Here is a 19,864-nt window from a genome sequence, read left to right as displayed (position 1 = left end):
ATGATATCACCAATCTAATATATGTGTTGGATACACTAGTGTATGTATGCAAGTGTAGGAGAAAAATTGATTTAAAATGTGAGCAATTTAATTTTCACATAATAATATTATCATATTGCTCAACAACAACTACACAAATTCATATTCAACTGAACTAGAACTAGTTTTTCATATGTTGATGAAAAAACTAATTTTAAGACCCACCATATGCCTTTGTTATCCTACACACACTTTACAAATAAGTCATAATATTCCTATTTAATGTAAGTAATCTACTACTCATAGTAGAACCCACTAGGCAATGAAAACTATATTGTAAAACCAAGTCAAAACTCTCTTGAGCTTTGGAGATGACTCAACATCTTTCATCTACATCTAAGACTTATTCGATCAATTACAAATATTGATTGCAAGTTGAACAAAATATAAGCAATCGAATACAATAAAACTTCTAAAAGATTCCGATAAAAATAATTTATATATAAACAAAGGAGATTTTATGTTGACGGTGAACCTTTAAAACTTTCTTGCAGTTTTCTCCAAAATATTTCACAAAATAAGCTTTCTTTCTTATGTTGTATTTTTGTCGGCCTTATGAATCCTTAGATATATACTCTTTTGTATTGTTAATGTGATCAATTAGCATATATATGCTAGGGTTATCTTAAGTAAGCATTTCTAGCAATTATACTTCACGAAGAAATCATAATCAATTATTGTTCGGTAGATAATATTGTATGATTTGCACCATATTGTGTGATGATTGTCCGATATGTTTAGATAGTACTATAAAACTTATATATATCAATATTTGAATTTTAAACATTCAATTATTATTTTTAGAATTAGATCATAATGTATCATTATCAATTGTATTGTATGTTTATATTTATTAATTCTCAATACAATCAACTATACGATCACAATAATATTGTACGATATTGCCAAACTTATGAAACTAAAATATATTCTTATATTTTTTAATGAATGATCTAATTACCATGCATAATAATATTTTCAAATAATTTTATCAATTTGCATTACATAAATAATTTTACCAAAGAATTTTTATATTTTAAAATAGTTGTATCAATTTAAGTAATATTAAAATTATTATTTGCATATAAAATATTTTGGTACATTTTAAATAATTATGTTCATCTTTCTTTGGCATGCTTTATAAATATGATCTTAAACATCTTTACTATACAACCTAGTCCTTATACACTAGACATTTTGATATTTACACTTTGATAAATTTGTTATTTCCTCTCCAAGTAAATAAAGATTCAGCTTACAGCATTTCTGAGCGAATAAATCTATAAGTCAATCTAACACACAATATTATCATCATCATGGTTGCTATCATATGAGTAAAATGTAACATATAGAAATATTTAGTAAACCAAATTAGATAATACACCGTATTTGATTTGTAATAAGCATATCCATAATGAACCACATATTAATCACTTGAGCTTATAAGGCAATTAGGAAGGACAAGTGAGACCAAATTAGTAGTTTGGAAGTCTATGACGCTGCTATCAATCTCATGTATTGATATAGGATTACATCGGTCTCAAATTGATGGATGTGTTAGAACATTGACTATAGCCATTAGTATGTGTTGGTGGGGTCCGGTACACTCACTATCAAGTGAAAATGTCACTAAGGAGAGAGAGAAGAAATTTTTGTTTTCACGTGGCTCGACTACATCATCTTACAGGATATGACATGCTTGATTTATACAAGATCGATGATTTCTAAGGGTGTCGATTATTGTTAGAGTTGCAGTACTGTATGTATGATCGACAATTTAACACATTACTTACGAAAAAGGAGGGACTAGGTCTCCCTAAAGAGCATTTTCTAAAAACCGTAAAAGGCACGCGGACTCGACATCTAGGGTTAGAATACTTAGCCTAAATGAGAGCTTATTCATGGGGTTTGTCATCGTTAGGAAAGCTGAGAGGAGGGGCATTTGTAACGAGGGAGAGGTTGGCCTTCTTGATTATAGGAGCAAAGGCCTTTGTTATCTTATAACCCAATAATGGGAGGGTCTACATTTAGTCTCTTATGCCTTTATCATAGAAAGGGAGATCATGGAGAGAGAGATTTGTGTCGAGACACAAAGTTACAAAAAAAATATTATACTTTTATTTCAAGAAATAATATAAATAAATTTGCATGAAAATTCCAACTTATAGTTCTCTAATAACATTTAAAAAAAAAAGATTATTTACTACAAGAATAAGTAAATGCATTGCCAACTTTACTTAGAATTAATTAGTTCTGAAGGCTTCATTTGGGACGACTTTTTATTGCTTCTTAAAATAATTTAAAAAAAAAATTAAAATTTTTTACTAAAAAACTGCTTAAGTAGTAAAAAAACCGTCCCAAATAAAGCCGAAGTCTCCATCAACCTTGCTTTGAGACAACCAGCAACTTTAAAACATGTGCAAATTCATTTAGCAAATTTGGTGAATAACACAACTCACTTTGATCGTTAGCTTAATGTTTTGACTATCAATCAAGAGATTTTGAGTTCGAATCTTACGTATATGATATATGTATACGTTTGTCTTTAGCCCAAATGTGTCCGGAAAAAAAAATGATGAATAGATTAACTACTTTTGACTCATGGACTTATGCTTCGTTTAGGACGACTTTCCTACCACTTCTTAAAGCAGCTTTTTAGTACAAAAATTAAATATTTATATTAGAAAGTTATTTTAAAAAGCAGTAAGAAAACCATCCCAAACGAAGCCTTAGTCATTGGGCAGACACAAAGTTCAATCTCTCAAATAGGTTTGCCTACTTAAACCAAAAAATGAATTCATCAAGCTTTTCATTAAAATCAAACATGGAGCCAGATGATAACTTTACCAACTGAAAGCATTTTTAATGGTGAAACAAAGACCTGTCATCTACATTTCCAAATAAATTACCATGCACTCACTCATAAATGTACAGATATCCATCCATTATTCAGAACCCAAACATCCAACACTTGTAAAGAAGACATAAAATAACACATAATACAAAATATTTACACTTACAAGTTTTGTAAAGCAATGATGAAGCGACAAGCTGATAATTCCATTTACAGATTTTGGAAGGCCTATGCCCTTTTACAGATCTGGCTTGCCAACAACTGCTTCATCACTAGAATCGTATTCATCCTCCGACATCTCATCACTCGATTCCTCTTCTGGGGGAGCCCCAGCTGCTTCATGTTTTGCATATTTTTCGCAGTATTCTGTTGAGAAAAGCAAGCATTGAAGAACAGAGAGTAAATTTCTAGAAAACTGTATGATTAAGGCTTCATTTGGGACGGCTTTCTTAATGCTTCTTAAAATAACTTTCTAGTACAACTTTTGTACTAGAAAGCTATTTTAAGAAGCAGTAAGAAAGCCGTCCCAAATAAAGCCTAAGGCTTCAGGCTTCATCTGGGACAGTATTCTTAATATTTTCAAAAGCAACATTTTTTGTACTAAAAATTGTTTTAGAAAATTATAAAAAAACCGTCACAAATGAAGTCTAAGATGAACATCAAATGCACGAGGATAAAACAAAGTTATAATTACATGAGAGCTAAACCAGATCCAGACCGACAGGAATGTAGTCAAATCCACTCAAATATACAAAAACAATGATAGTATTATGGCTTCCCACTCACCTTATAAGAAAAACTGGGCGGTTCATGCGTTCACCTCTATCTTTGAGGTCATGGGTTCTAGTCCCTACTCCACTCGGCTGTTATTTTCTTATTAAAAAAGAATCTCAAGTGTTGCCCATTGTCTCTTGCATAAAAAATTTTGTCCCATTCATTCTCTCATTGTAAGGGAAAATTATTAGGTACGGACACTGGACGTAGAGATAGATCCGGACGTCAATAAAATGTCGACACATGGTGTGGACACATGGATATTCAATATGTTTAATGTGTCCGCGAAACTTTAAGCCAAGCGCACCAAAAACACAACTAAATCGCAACTAAAACACAGGTAAAGCTCAACTAAAGCACAGGTAAAACGCAAGTAAAGTGCATAAAAAAGCGCAACTAAAGTACACTCCACGTGTCAAGTTTTTAGTGGATGTCCGGACCTATTTCTATGTCAGTGTCCGGACCTAATAATTTTCCCATTGTTGTAAGAGGCCTTCTGCCCCCTTTCATTATACAATATATGAGAATATTTCTTTTCTTTAAGAAAAAATAATCACCTATTCAATAGATAAGGCAATGGCGTGGCTTAGGCCTACACTACTCCTCACCCAAGAGTTACCAAGTATACAAGCCTACATTCTGCTCAAGAAACAAGTGGCCAGGCCGTATCTTCGACCTGTACAAAAATTATGGAATGAGAAGAAAAAATTTGATGGTGGGGTGTCCTTCTACACCAACCCTTAGCCTCAAACGGGAAAAATATAACTTCCTAGCTCCAACCTGAAGGACATATTGGCTTCACTTACACTAGTACTCGATTCCCACTCAAATAGAAGAAGTAAGAATTTTTTCTGTGAACCACAAGTTTTCGATTTTAAAAATTCTCAACCTTTTTTTATTTGGGCATGAAATCAATATTAATGGTTTTAATTTTATTATTATTATTTTTTTGTTAAGAGTTGTTATTATAAGAAGAAGAATTATATGATAAAAAATAACTTACAATTATTAAGAGCATCTAATTTTCATATTCTCCTATAATTTCTATATTCTATAAAGAGACATTAAAGAAATAAAAAGAAGAGAAATATTTTATTAATATAATACATTCAATAAAAAATAAAATAATTTTAATATGAATATTTTAACTTACTTGAACCAAAGATTACAAACTCCCTCTCAACAATGTACAAGGCTGCAATTTATTTGCTTCAAATTCATAAATTCATATGAAAGAGGTTTGAAGTTCTCAAAAAAAAAAAAACTTCAATGACATCTGTAGTTTTCAAAGTAAAAGAATAAAAATTAGGAGAGAGAAAAAAAGGAGGAAATAAAAAAGATAAAATAAATTGAGATTCACTTATGGATAGACATCATAGACTATGGAGAGAGGTATAAAAAGAGAGTTGCATGCTAAAATAAATTGTCATGGATTTGAGAGAGGAGAGTAAGAAAACTAAAAAAAAACGGATGGAATGAAACTTGTTTCTGGTAGATAGTTGATTAGAGAGAGAAGGTAAGAGAGAGAGAAGGTGAGAGAGATAACATAAGGCTAAGGATCAAGGTTGTGAAAATCAGATCGGACATAAAACCAGAAGGAGAGGTTCATGGTTCAATGGTTGGACCATAGTCAAATCGGGGTTGAACTGAATGTAATTTTTATAATACATAAATAATAAATGAAGTATATAATTTATTTAATATTATTAATTAAAAATAAATGCTATTTGCATTATAAAATTTTTTTTTTAAAATATATAATATATGTTATAAATTTAAGAAGTAAGAAATTCAATTTATTGAGTCCCACATCATTTAGGAAACTTCCTCTGGGTAATGTTTACATTTCCTTTTGAGCAATGAAGCCATATTAAATGCTTAGTTGGAATTTTTTAATTAAAAATTAAGCATTTTAAGTTTAAATTAATTTGTTAAATTATAAATATTACTTAATATTTTAATTTTAATGTATAAAATTATTTAAATAATTCAAAAAATGAACCGGCTAGTGCAAGGAAACCAAGGCCGATTCACCAGTTCGCCGGTTGAACCGACAGTTCTTGCCTGTTTATGCCGGTTTGATATAAAACTGGTTTTCATGATGAACAAGGCCGACCTTAAGATTGGTTCATGGTTGAATAGGTCGAACCAGTAGGTCCGGTTCGATTTTTAAAAACTTGCTAAGGATACTAGACAAAGAACAAGAGGACAGATCATAATAGGAGAGAGGGAGAAAGATAGGCCAAAAGGGGGACTAAAAGTAGCCGTTGAGGGAAGCACCGCTGACGAGGGAGATCGATGCCAAACAAGGATTCAAAATTGGTGTTTTAATTAAAAAAATTGAAAGCTGAGAATTGTTTCCTAAATTATACTATTTCAAAAAATTAATTTCCATCTTTTCCATGGGTAAAGCCCCCATTGTAGCTCTACCCTTGCACTCTAATAGCAAGATTAGTGACATGGCTTCAAACATACCAATCTAAACCCTCAAACCTAAATGTAATAATAAGACGGATGGTGTGGATTCAGACTATTTTGATCTGTGAATTCAACTCCAGCCAAGCAGGAAAGTTGATGGATTGTAGTGAGTGTGTTGACCTACACCATCCTGCAAGCTAACTCTAATTAAAATAGTGTTGTTATAGCAAAAAGAACAAGAACGGCTGAAGATCAAGACATGAGAAGAAGAGACCAAGCCGAACCAGAGAAACAGAGAAGGAAAAATATTATTCATATCTAAAGTGTAATACAGTAACGGTATAAATAGAAAACTAAACAAGAAAAATGCAATTCCTTTATTAGGTTAACACGTGTAACAGTCTTATTGGATAGTGCTAACAGCCCCCCCCCCCCCCCCCCCGCGCAAATTAAGAATTCATTCTTCCCGAATGGTTAATTTGTTTCATAGAGCTTGAAAGCGAGATGAAGTAAATGCCTTAGTTAGAATGTCAGCGATTTGATCAGAAGAGCTGGTGTGCTGGAGAGCAATAAATCTGTTGTCCATGTGTTGCCGGATGAAATGAAAGTTGATTTCGATGTGTTTGGTTCGAGCGTGGAAAATGGGGTTGTTGGCGAGAGCTATGGCCGAAGTATTGTCGCAGTAGATGGTAGTTGGAGTGGTTTGCAGTTCTTGAAATTCCGCAAGTAACCGACAGAGACAGACAACATCAGAGGTGGCGGAGGCGAGAGCCCGGTATTCGGCTTCTGTGGAGGACTTGGCGACGGTCGGTTGCTTCTTGACGGTCCAGGAGATGAGGTTGCGGCCGAGAAAAGTGCATATACTTGATGTAGATTTTCAGTCAACTGGATTAGCCGCCCAGTCTGCGTCAGCGAATGTGGTGAGTTGAAGGTTGCCGATGGTGAGGGGAAGGCCGAACTGAAGGGTTCCCTTGACATATCGCAGAAGTCTTTTAAGAATTTGAAAGTCATGTTGAAATGGCGCATGCATATGTTGACAAACGGTGTTGGTGGCAAACGCGATGTCCGGACGGGTGATAGTTATGTATTGAAGGGAGCCGACGAGTTTGCGGTAGAGTTACGGGTTGTCATACATTTGATCGGAGACGTTTTTGGTTGTGGACGGCGGGACCATGGGAGTGGTGGCAGGTTTGTAGTCTGAAAAACCTGCTGTGTGAAGAAGATTTTCGGCGTATTGTTGTTGTGAGAGGAAGAGGCCGAAAGAGGTCTTTGTTACTTGTATGCCTAGAAAGAGTGACACTTCCCCAAGTTGTTTGAGTTGGAAATTGGATTATAATTGATGGAGAAGATCGGTGATGGATGCTTGATTGTTTCCTGTAAGCAAAATGTCATCGACGTAGATCAGTATATATAGTTGAATATGCTTGCGATGATAAATTAAGAGGGAGGGATCAGAACGACTAAACCCGAATCCGAATGCTTGAAGGAAGGAGGTGAGTTTCTGAAACCAGAGACGCGGAGCTTATTTAAGGCCGTAGATTGATTTGTGCAATTTGCAGACGAAGTCAGGGTGCTGTTTGTTGGAGAATCCAGGCGGTTGCTTCATGTATACATCATCTGGTAAGTCCCCGTGAAGAAAGGCGTTCAAGATATCTAATTGTGAGACCGACCAGTGACGATTCAATGCAATCGTAAGGAGGATGCGTATAATGGTAATCTTGGCTACTGGACTAAAGGTTTCCGTGTAGTTCACGCCATATTCTTGAGTGAAGCCTTGAGTGACGAGGCGAGCTTTGTATCGGGCCACTGTACCATTTGGGTTAAACTTTGTTTTGTATGTCCATTTGCACCCGAGAAGCCGTTTATCGCGGGGAGGAGGGACAAGAGACCATGTTCCTTGGCGTTGAAGGGTCATCTTCGGACATTGCTGTCCGCCAGTGCAGATGTTGATTGGCCTGATTGTAGTACGTTGGATGGTGAGCGGAGTCAATAGTGGCGAGAAGATTGAGGAATTTCCTAGGTTTGGAGATGCCAGATTTAAGCCTGGTTTGCATATGATGAGAGGAGGGAATTGTTGCATTAGCAGGTGGCGCAGTGGGCTGAGTGGAAGGAGGAGTATTATGTTGAATGTAATAGGAGGAGGATTGTGTAAGGAGGATGTGGAGGGTACCAGGAAAGAGGAGTGTAAGTGAGAAACGGATGTCGGAGTAGGCGTAACAAGTAGAGGAGGGATGGGAATGTGATTGGGAGACTTGGTGAGAGACGGGACAAGTGAGGTGTAAGGAAAAATTTGTTCATGAAAAACAACATGACGCGAGATGTGAAGTTTGTTGGTGTGGATGTTGAGACATCGGTAGACTTTATGAAGGGAAGAGTATCCAAGAAATATACACTCGTGGGAGCGAGGGGAGAGCTTGTCATGAGCGTAAGGTTTGAGCCATGGAAAACACAAGCATCCGAAGGTGTGGAGGTGAGAATAGTTGGGATGTCTGCCGTGGAGCTTATAAAATGGAGTTTGAAGATGGAGAGCCATTGATGGGAGCCTATTGATTAGGTAATTAGCTGTGGAGAGGGCTTCGGCCCAGGAGTGAGGAAGTTTAGCTACGTGGAGGGTCCTGGTAAGTTCAAGAAGGTGCCTGTGTTTCCGTTCTACCATTCCGTTTTGTTCGGGAGCATGAGGACAGGCGATTTGATGAGTGATGCCGGAATCGTTGAGAAAGGCTGTGAAAGAGTGACTGTTGAATTCACTGCCACCGTCGGACCTAAAGACCTTGGGTTGGGTATTGAATTGGTTCTTGACCATTAGACAGATATTCTTAAATTTATTTATGGTTTCATCTTTGGAGTATAAAAGGTACACCCACGAGAATCTAGTGCAGTCGTCTATGAAGACGACATAATATCTGAATCCATTGAGAGAAAGTTGCAGTGCCGGACCCCAGACGTCAGCATGAATTAAATCAGAGGGATAAACAGATAGAGACAAACTTTTATTAAATGGTTGCTTACATCTTTTAGCCGAATTACAAGAAATGCATATGTAAGGCGAGGAATTGAAATTACAAATTGTAGGAATGTTATTGACTAAAGATGCGAGTAGACGATAAGGAGGATGTCCGAAAGGATTGTGCCAGAGCTGATTTGAACACGTCTGAGCTTGAAGAGCAAGAGGTGACCGGGGCAAACTGAGTTGAAGTTGGTATAACCCATTACGAAGACGACCACACAGAAGAGGTTGTTGGTCCTGTTTATACTTTATAATAAAACCAGTGGAGTCAAATGAGATCGAGACATTATTGTCCGCGGTAAGCTTGGAGATAGAAATGAGATTGTGTGATAATGAAGGTACATGAAGCAAATTAGAGAGTCGTAACTTACGGCCAGAGTCGGGTAAAGGTAGTAGGCCTTGTCCGGAGTGCTGGATGGGGAAGTTGGCACCATTAGCAATAGAAACGGTATCTGAACTGTGATAGGGGGAAGGCTGATGAAGATTCGCATGGTCCGGAGCAGGTGAGCGAAGGCGCCGGAATCAAGAACCCAGTCGGAAGATGGGATGGACGAATTGTGGGTGAACATAGCACGCAGCGACCAAGAAGATGTGAGTGCGTATTTCAGGTTGCATCTGTGCCAGCAATTCAAGGCAGAGTGACCAGTTTTGCTACATATTTGATATATGGGGCGGTCAAAGTTGTTGTTCGGAGCTTGCGGCTGAGGTGAGGAGGGAAGAGGGGATCGCGCAGAAGGATTCTTTCCTTTGGATGATCGTGAGAAGTTGCGGCCGCGGGGGTTATTGTTCCAATTTGAAAATAGCTCCATCGAATCCGCGGTGGAAATAAGTTCTTTTTGTTGTTGGGTTTGAAGATTAATTTCCTCACTATAGAGGAGGGAATAGAAGGTATCAAGATCAATCGGGCTAAGAGTAGTGCGGATGGCAGGTTTGAAGGCATTGTACGTGGAAGGGAGACCATTCAGAATGAAGATGATGATGTCTTCGAAGTCGATTTTGGAACCGGCACTGGCAATGTTGTCGACAAGAATCTTTACCTGGGACAGATACTGCTGCATGGAAGAGTTCTTCATTTGGATATTATGAAGCACATTCTTGAGTTGAATCACCCTGGAGCGGTTCGACGGTTGAAGCCGACGCTCAAGAATCTGCCAGACTTCTTGTGCGGTGTCCGCAGAAATGACATAAGGGAGAATGGAAGAGGAGATAGTCGAGAGAAGGACAGAGATCAGATTGCGATCAATGAGTTTCCAGAGGTTGTATTCGGAGGAGGAGGAGTTCAGCGGGCACGGAGAGTCGCCGGTAAAGATGATCGGCGAAGCCATTTGCGAAAAAATGTTGAAGAAGTTGAAAAAGCCAAATGGCGTAGGTGTCAGCCGAGAGCTAAGTAGGAAAAAGAGTTTTTAGATTGGAGATGAGGAATTTGAGGGGTTGGGGTATGACGAGATCGGAGTGGGAGCTGGCAATGATGGTCGGGGAAGGGTGGGAGGCCGCCGATATGCCATTCCTGGGCTCTAATACCATGAAAGAATAAGAACGTCTGAAGATCAAGACAGGAGAAGAAGAGACCAAGCCGAACCAGAGAAACATAGGAGAAGGAAAAACATTATTCATATCTCAAGTGTAATACAGTAACGATGTAAATAGAAAACTAAACAAGAAAATGTACTCCTAAGGTACACGTGTAACAGTCTTATTGGATAGTGCTAACAATAGCTTTATTCCATATAAACATTTTTAAACTATCAAAATCATGGCTTTGAAAATCATATCAGATTGACCAGTTCTACCTTAAAAACCATCACAACATCAAACTAGCAAGAATCGGTAGAACTAGCAGTTCAACCACAAAATAGTCAAATTGGTTCCTAATTTTTAAACCCAGTCGGTTTAATTGTTATCCCATTTAAGCAATTAAATAAATTAAGTATAAACTATTGAATACAATATTAAGCTTAACAAAAGATACCTCTAGAAGAAAGAATTTTTTTTCGGAGATTTAAATGGGCATGTTGGTAGAGAGGTAGATGATTTTAAAATCATTCATGGTGACCATGATTTTGGAACGACAAATGAAGGTGACAAGACCATATTAGATTTTTGTTTAGCTTATGATTTTTCAATTGCTAATACTTTATTTAAGAAAAGCAATGAGCATCTCATCACTTATAAAAATGGTTATAATACAACTCATATTGACTATTTTCTTATAAAAAATTAGATCATTTAGATTGCAAAGACTGTAAAGTTATTCCGAGTATAAATTTATGTACCCAACATCGATTATTAATTTTTGATTTTAAGATAAATGGGCAGAAAATAAAAAGTAAAGTAAAACGATATTCTAGGATTAGATGGGAAGAGCATTTAAAGAATATTAACAAAAAATATTTTTGAGAACAAGATTTTATATCTTAAGATTTTATTTGTGCATGAGAATACTAATGTTATGTGGGAAAAAGTGGCTAGTGATATTAAGAACATTCAAAAGATGTGCTTGGAGTATCAAAGGGAAAAACTCCTAATAATAAAAATAATTGGTGGTGGAATCCAAATGTGCAAGAAAAGATTAAAAATAAGAAGATTTGTTATAAAAATTGGTTTAATTTTAAAAGTTTTGATAATTGGGAAAGTTATAAAAAGTCTCATAAGGAATCTAAGAAAGCAATATGCGAAGCAAAGACTTTAGCTTTTAGTGATTTATATAATAGATATACTAAGGAGGGAGAAAGATATATGTATAAGTTAGCCAAACAAAGAGATAGGAGTAGTAAGGATTTAGTTCAAGTGAAGTGTATTAAGGATGAAGATCAAAAAATACTTTTCTTAGAAGATGATATTCAACAAAGGTGGATGAAATATTTTGCTAAACTTTTTAATGAAAATTGTGAAAATAAGATTATTTTATAGTGACCTTAGCACTTCTAAATGAAAATAAAGATTTTCTGTTTTTATCGGCGTATTAGGTAAAACCGAAGTTAGAGAGTTTTTAAAGAAAATGAAGGGTGGAAAAACTGTTGGACCTATGATATTCCAATAGAGGTATAGAAATGCTTAGGAGAATGAAAGGAATTTTTTAAGCTTATAAACTTTTAAATATTATTTTGAAGACTTAAAAAGATGTCAATTGAGTGGAAGAATGAGGTGTGTTAATTCTATTTTTTTATTTTTTTTTTATTTTTTTAAGAATGAAAGGTGATGCCACAGGGTTGTGCGAATTATAGAGGAATTAAATTTAATGTGTCCATACTTTTAAAACTATGGGAGCGAGTTATGGAGCATAGGTTTGCGGTGTGATTTACCAATGGTTTCTCAAAAATCAATTTGGATTCATTGCCGGGTAGGTCAGACTATGAAAGCCATACATTTATTAAGAGTGTTGATGGAGAATAATAAGAGAAATAAGGAGGATCTACATATGATATTTATTGATTTAGAAAAAGCATTGATAACAGTTTCCCAAGAGAAGTGCTAATGGAGAGTTTCTTGAAAAGAAAGGAGTTAATAATGCTTTATTCAAATCCATTAAAGATATGTATGAAGGCAAGTATTACTTGTGTTCCAAAACACAAGGTTGGTTTGATCAAGTATTTCCCCTATTTCCCCTACGTTGGGTTACATGCAAAGGATTAGCCTTTTAAGCCATATCTTTTTGCTTTAGTCTATGATGTTCTCACTAAAATTTGCAAGAAGATCGTACCCTTTGGTGTAATGGCTTTTGCTGATGATATTGCTTCTTGTTGATAAGACTTAGAGAGGGAGTTGAAAGTATAACTTGAATTATGAGGTCAACATTAGATGACTAAAAGTTTTCCACTGAGTAGTCTAAAACGAAATATATGGAGTGTAATTTTAGTAAGAATAGACCTAGTGAGGGGATTGCTGGACAATTTGGGCGATCAAGTCATTAATAAGAGTACACTTTTAGATATCTTGATCTATTGTTCAGAATGATGGTGAAATAGATGGGGATGTTTATCAGCAGATTCAAGTTGGATGGTTAAGTGGAGGGAAGGCAATCGAGCTTTTGTGGCTGATAGAAAAAGTTACGCCCTCAAACTTAAGGAAATTCTAAAGATGGTAAGTGTAGGCCTGCACATGCTTTATGGTTGTGAAATGTTGGCCATTAAAAGAGAAGCGCATAATACTAAGTTAAAAGTGGCAGAGATGAAGAAATGCTCAGGTGCTGTGAGTGGCTTTACCCCTTAGAGATAGGATACGAAATGAGCATATACGTGAAAAGGTTGGAGTAACTCCAGTAAGAAGATGTGTTTTGGTTACATAAAACGACGGCCTCCAATGACCCAGTTTAGGAGAGTAGAGGCTATTATATTTGACTTATGTACGAAAGGTAGAGGCAGACACTTAAAAAGACTTTTGGTTTAGAAAATAATTAAGGGAATGATCTTTCTTTATTAGATTTTTAAAAACGAGAATTTGGACCTTTAATAGGACACAATGGAGAAAAAAGGATTTCATGTGGCCGACCCCACGTAGTGGGAATAAAGGCTTGATGTATGTCTGTTGGTTGTTGTAAAGATTTTCTTAATGTGTTAAATATTCTTCCCTTAATTTTTTGAAAATCAAAAAATCATCGAAATATAAAACAAAAAATTTACTATGAAAGATCATTAAAATCTTGCATTTATTGCAATCTCATGAAAGTGCTCAGGAATTAAATAATCTGAAAGACTCATTAGTCATTTCATATAAACCATCCTAGTATTTTTAAAATAGTATTCAACTCAATTTTTGTCTCATACTTGATGGTAAACACTTAGATTAATTTTAGAGAAAATTATAGTCCATTCATTATTTTTTAAGGCTTATCATCCTTAATCTTGCCTATTAGAAAATCAATACTTGATTATGAATTTTATTAATTGCTTAACTATCCACACAGATTCTCTAAATCTCATCCTTGTTAGGTGTTGTAAGCAAGTACCATATAAGTACTCATACACTTTAAATTTTTTCATTTATAAATTCATTTATTTACCTTCTTTAGTTTTTGCATGTTCAGTAAGATTCTTCCTTAATAGGATAAATTAGGTAATAACGAGGATGCGCAAACAAGACACAACAACACGACACATACAAGAGATACATCAATTATTGAAAATATAAGACGGAATATAAGTTGGGCATGTTATTAAAATTGTCATTACTTTTAAAAACAATGCATAAAAAATTAAATAAGTAAGAATATTAAGAATAATCAAGAAATGACAAGTCATTTAACTAGGATTTATGCTTAAAATGATTAAGATTAAGATGATGAGAATCGAGCGTCAATGTTGTATTTTTGGCATCAAAAGGAGAGATGAAAGTGATGTCCAGAGTTGAGCGTCAATGTAGTGCTTGGGCATTGGGATTCGATGTCGAGATGCAATTAGCTGACAAAATTGAATGGCATTGGAAAAAAATGAGGAAGCGAGGGTGCGTCTACGTGATGTAGCAGGGGGGGGGTTCAAAACAAAATGAACATTTTTGTCCTTGGGCTGCTTGCTGTTTTCGTTTGGTGAAGTTGCTGTTCTCGGTGAGCTTTTGCTTCTTGGTATTGAGCTTAAAAATTGTTCTACTAAAATTCTAGCTCATTAATGCTTGAGCTAATGTTAGCTCATTAATTGAAAAAGGTTATTCTTCTTGTAAGCTCATTAAAATGAGTTATATATTGTGCTCTTCCCCTCCCTTTGCCTTCTTATAGTTTTCCCTTGTTGTTGGTTTCCCTTGCCTTGCCTCTTTGTCTCCTGTTTGCTGACTTTTCGGGTCTCTTGCTGGCTATTGATGCATGGTCCAGCGAACACGGACACGGGACACGGCTTTTTTTTTTAAATATAAGACAACGGGTACGGCGTGGACACGACAATACATTTTTATATAGTGTATATATATTAATGTAATATCATATTAAAATGACAAACAATAATAAATGAATGGACATGATAACTTGTCTAGCTTATAATATAAAATATTAGTATAAAAATATCTAATACAACCCACAAAAATATAAGCAAATAATCACTTACTACAACATCAAAGCATTCAAGCTTCATCTACTAGGATTAGCTTTAGAGGTTTGTATTTGGCCTTCAATAAATCATCATTGAATATCACTACTTTCAACTCTGATTCAACAAGAGAAATATTTGTAATTGTACAAAAAGAGAGGAGATGAAAATACCTTCACTACCAAAGAAATGAAAATGAAAATATTCGATGAATGGGTATTAAATGCAGACGTTGATTTGGTGTTGTGAATAGGAAATAAGAAATTTAGTTTAAATCTCGCCAAACATAAGAAATTATATTTAAAAAAATATATAAAATATTTAAGATACGCGTGTCGGACACGCGTGTCCAATTAGTTTTTAATATTTTTTTAATCGGACACGTTTTCGGCGTGTCCGACACGTGTCAGAGGAGTGTCGGACGAGTGTCGTGTCGAACACGGTGTCGGACACTGCACGACTCTTTGAGGAGAAGTGTCGGTGCATCATAGCTTGCTGGCTAGTTTCCCGTGCCTTGCCCCTTTGTCTCCTGTGCTGGCTTTTCGAGTCTCTTGCTGGCTGGTTTCCCGTGGACTGTTGGGGGGGATTTCCATGAGTTTTTCCCTAATTTCTGTGTAGTTTTCCTGCTGCAGTTTTTGCTGTCTTTTGGCCTTCTAGTTCCCTTATTTATTAAGTTTTAAATGAAGATTTTTGGGGCTGTTTGGCTACCCTCTTTCTCCTATAAATACATGATGTTTTGGGATAGAAAAGAGGTTGATATAATGAGATTTTTGGAGCCAAAAATCTGAGAGGTTTTTCTTCTTTGTTGGAAAAGCTTGCGAGCTTGTTCCATCCCTTCTCCTTCTTCTAGGAAAGCTTGCGAGGTTCTCCTTCCTTTCGTCTTGGCTTCTAATCCCCTTCTTCTCTCCGCAAGATCGACACCATCAGTATCTTTCGTCTCAAGGAATGCAAGTTTAGGGTTTTATGTCAAAGTTTGTATGCGTCGTTTATAAGTCATTTTATTTTATAAAAGTGATTTGTTTTTGGATTGTCTTATTGTATTTTGCTTAGTTTTGAGAATTTGGTGTATCTTCTTTTATCTAGGAAGGTTGTCTCTTTTGCTTGCAAAAATTTGGGGCTCTTCCCAAATTTTTGCTTGCATCAATTTGGTATCAAAGCTTAGGTTTGTAAGTCTTCCTAAGTTGTTGTGTCTTTTTTTAAGAGTTAAAAAAATGGAAAATCATAAAAAATTGAGTCCATTGTGGAAGAATGCAACCCAGAAGATTCCGAAGTTCAAAGTCCAATGGACAGATGGATGCCGTCATAAGGGAGTTCAACTAATCCGCTTCAGAATGAATTATACAAACTTCAATCGAAGATGCATATATGTATGGAGAAGTACATGAAAAAAAAGCAACTGTTGCAAGCTCAGTTTATATAAGAACGAGATGAAATTCTAAAAATGTATGAAGTAAAAATTCAAGAGCTTGATGCCCTTCCTTCGTCTCTTCGGATCAAATCTAAAGCAACCTCATCGGGTGATGAGCTTTTTAAGTAGGGGAGAATTGATGTAGGAAGGAGGGTCAAAACAAAATGAACATTTTGTCCTTGGGCTGCTTGCTATTTTCGGTTTGGTGAAGTTGTTGTTCTCGGGTGAGCTTGGGCTGCTTGGTGTTGAGCTTAAAAATTGGGTTCTACTTAAGTCTAGCTCATTAATGCTTGAGCTAATGTTAACTCATTAATTGAAAAAGGTATTCTTCTTATAAGCTCATTAAAATGAGTTATATCTTGTGACTCTTCCCCTCCCTTTGCTTTCTCAGTTTTCCCTTGTTGGTTGGTTTCCTGTGCCTTGCCTCTTTGTCTCCTGTGCTGGCTTTTCGAGTCTCTTGCTTGCTGGTTTCCCGTGCCTTGCCGCTTTGTCTCCTATGCTGGCTTTTCGGGTCTCTTGCTGGCTGGTTTCACGTGGACTGTTAGGGGGGATTTCCATAAGTTTTTCCCTAATTTCTGTGCAGTTTTCCTGCTGCAGTTTTTGCTGTCTTTTGGCCTTCTAGATCCCTTATTTATTAGGGTTTTAAATGAAGATTTTAGGGGCTGTTTGGCTGCCCTCTTTCTCCTATAAATACAAGATGTTTTGGGATAGAAAAGAGGTTGATATAATGAGATTTTTGGAGCCAAAAACCTGAGAGGTTTTTCTTCTTTGTTTGAAAAGCTTGCGAGCTTGTTCCATCTATTCTCCTTCTTCTAGGAAAGCTTGCGAGCTTCTCCTTCCTTTCGTCTTGGCTTCTAATCCCCTTCTTCTCTCCGCAAGATCGACTCCATCAGTATCTTTCGTCTCAAGGAATGCAATTTTAGGGTTTTATGTCAAAGTTTGTATGCGTTGTTTCTATGCGTCATTTGTAAGTCATTTTATTTTATAAAGTGAATTGTTTTTTGTTTGTCTTGTTGTATTTTGCTTAGTTTTGAGAATTTCTAGTAGCTTCTTTTATCTAGGAATGTTGTCTCTTTGATGTAAACAAAGGGGGGGTCAACTCATGTCCAAAATAATATGTATTTTAGCTTCCCTTGAGTCTACTAGCTCAATCAAAATTGAGCTGAAATTTTTGCTCATTTATGAGCTGGTCTTTAGTTCACTTATTGAATTAAGGGTTAGCTCATTATTAGCTATGATTTTAGTTCATAGTTATCTTTTTATTAAATGTTCTTTTATGCTTTTTATGTTTGTATTCATGTTTGTCTCTTGGAATTCCAAACCGGCCTTTGGAATTCCAAGATTTACTTTTCCCATGAGGTGGCTCCTTGGCTTCCTACATGGCCTTTAGTATTTTGTGCATTTGCCCCCTTGGATTCCGGCCGGTGAAGCAACTTTAGGGTGTCTTTTTATTTTATTTGGAGTCGTTTGTAAGAGTTTAAGTTGTTGAAATCATCTTTTATAGTTTTAATTTCCGCTGCTTAGTCTTAATTAAGTTACCTCTTCTTTTTGAGGTATTTTGTGTCTTTTTTTTTATAGGGATATCAATTTTCTTTTCTATGATCAAAAAATATAGGGTCCCCTATATTTTTTGGTTGCATCATTTGGTATCAGAGCAAGTTAGGAAGTCCTAGGTTTATGAATTGTCAAATTGAGTTGTCAAGTTAAGTCTTGTCGAGAGTTTTGTGAGTCTTGAGTCGTAAAAGAACTGTGAGTCTAAGTTTAGGTTGAGTTTTTTGAGTCTTTCTTTGAGTCTTATTTTTTTTCTTGTTTCAATTGTCAAAAAAATGAAAAAATACAAAAAGACAGAAGAAAACAAACCAGAAGAAAATGAAGATCCTATGGATAGGCGGATTCCGACAAAGTCAACACATCCTTTGGAGTATGAGCTGTACAAGCTTCAATCTTAGATGCACATACGTATAGAAAGGTACTTCAAGAAAAAGAAGCGCTTACAAGATAAATTCCTGAAAGAACGAGATGAAATCATGCAGAAGTATGAAGACCTGATTAATGAAATGGATGCTTCGACTCCACTTCCTCGAAAGAAACAAACAACCAACTCATCGGGAGCTGAGTTCGCAAGAAGGGGAGTCTGATGTAGACAAAGGGTGGTCAACTCATGTCCAAAATAATATGAATTTTGGCTTCCCTTGAGTATACTAGCACAATCAAAATTGAGCTAGAATTTTAGCTCATTTATGAGCTGGATTTTAGTTCATTAAATGGAACTAAAAGATAGCTCATTATTAGCTAAGTTTTAGCTCATATTTATCTTTTATTTAATGCACTTTTATTATAGTTTTTAATGTCTTCTTTTATGATGTCTCTTGGGTTCCAAAAAGGGCTTTTGGAATCCCAAGATAATTGTTTAGTCTTCCCATGTATGACTCCTCGGCTCCCACCAAGGTTTTTAATTTTTATTATGTGCTTTTCCCCCTTGGATTCCGGCCGGCTGCTGGTTTTCCGTGCCTGGGCTCCCTCCCGTGACCATGGCCCCTTGGTTCCCCTGCGGCCTCCTTGGCTCCCGCGGCTGTCACTTCGGTTCTTGGGTTTGGGATGTTTTTCGTGCAAAGCATTTAGGTTTTTTAATGTTTGTAATGTTTAGAATTCCTATGGGAATTTAATGTCAGTGTCTTTTGGTCTTCCCCTTTCATACCTATATATATGGGGGGTATTGTAATGTTTGAAAAAAAAGTTGAATGAAAAGTGATTTTTGGAAAAGCTAAAACCTGCGGGTTTGTTTGGAAATCCTGCGGGCTCTTTTCACCCTTCTTTCTCATTCCCTCCGGAAATCCTGCGGGCTCTTTCCAACCTTTCTTCTCGGGCTTCTAACCTCTTTCGTCTCTCCACAAGTGTCACTCCACCTGTATCCTTCTTCTCTAAGTGAAGCAACATTAGGGTGTCTTTTTATTTTATTTGGAGTCATTTGTAAGAATTTAAGTTGTTGAAATCATCGTTTGTAGTTTTAATTTCCGCTGCTTAGTCTTATTTAAGTTATATCTTCTTTTTGAGATATTTTGTGTCTTCTTTTATATAGGAAGTCTATTTTCTTTTGCGGTCGAGAAGTATAAGGTCCCCTATATTTTTTGCCTGCATTATTTTGGTATCAGAGCAAGTTAGGAAGTCCTAGGTTTAAGTTGTCAAGTCTTGTTTTTGTTTTATCAAGTCTGAGTCTTATTGTGAGTCTAAGTTTAGGTTGATTATTTTTTGAGTCTTTTTTGAGTCAGTCAAAAAATGGAAAACAACAAAAAATAGCTTCATTTATGGAGGTGATCAATCATGACAATCCTGATGTCCCACTTCCATTGGAC

The 19,864-nt window shown here is 36.0% G+C and overlaps 1 protein-coding gene across 1 annotated transcript in view; it reads right to left on the bottom strand.

Annotated features, from left to right (window-relative positions):
• Positions 1-2,877: 2,877 nt before the first annotated feature.
• LOC110093893 (ubiquitin-conjugating enzyme E2 5) overlaps positions 2,878-19,864 on the bottom strand; it is a 34,362-nt gene continuing 17,375 nt past the window's right edge. Inside the window, exon 6 of the mRNA XM_020818931.2 lies at positions 2,878-3,259. Coding sequence (XP_020674590.1) covers positions 3,132-3,259 — 128 coding nt within the window. The 3' untranslated portion in view covers positions 2,878-3,131. The remainder of the gene's footprint in view (positions 3,260-19,864) is intronic.

This window comes from Dendrobium catenatum, unplaced genomic scaffold, assembly GCF_001605985.2.
Source record: "Dendrobium catenatum unplaced genomic scaffold, ASM160598v2 fragScaff_scaffold_980, whole genome shotgun sequence".
Classification (NCBI taxonomy): Eukaryota; Viridiplantae; Streptophyta; class Magnoliopsida; order Asparagales; family Orchidaceae; genus Dendrobium; species Dendrobium catenatum.
This window is presented reverse-complemented; position numbering and strand designations above follow the sequence as displayed.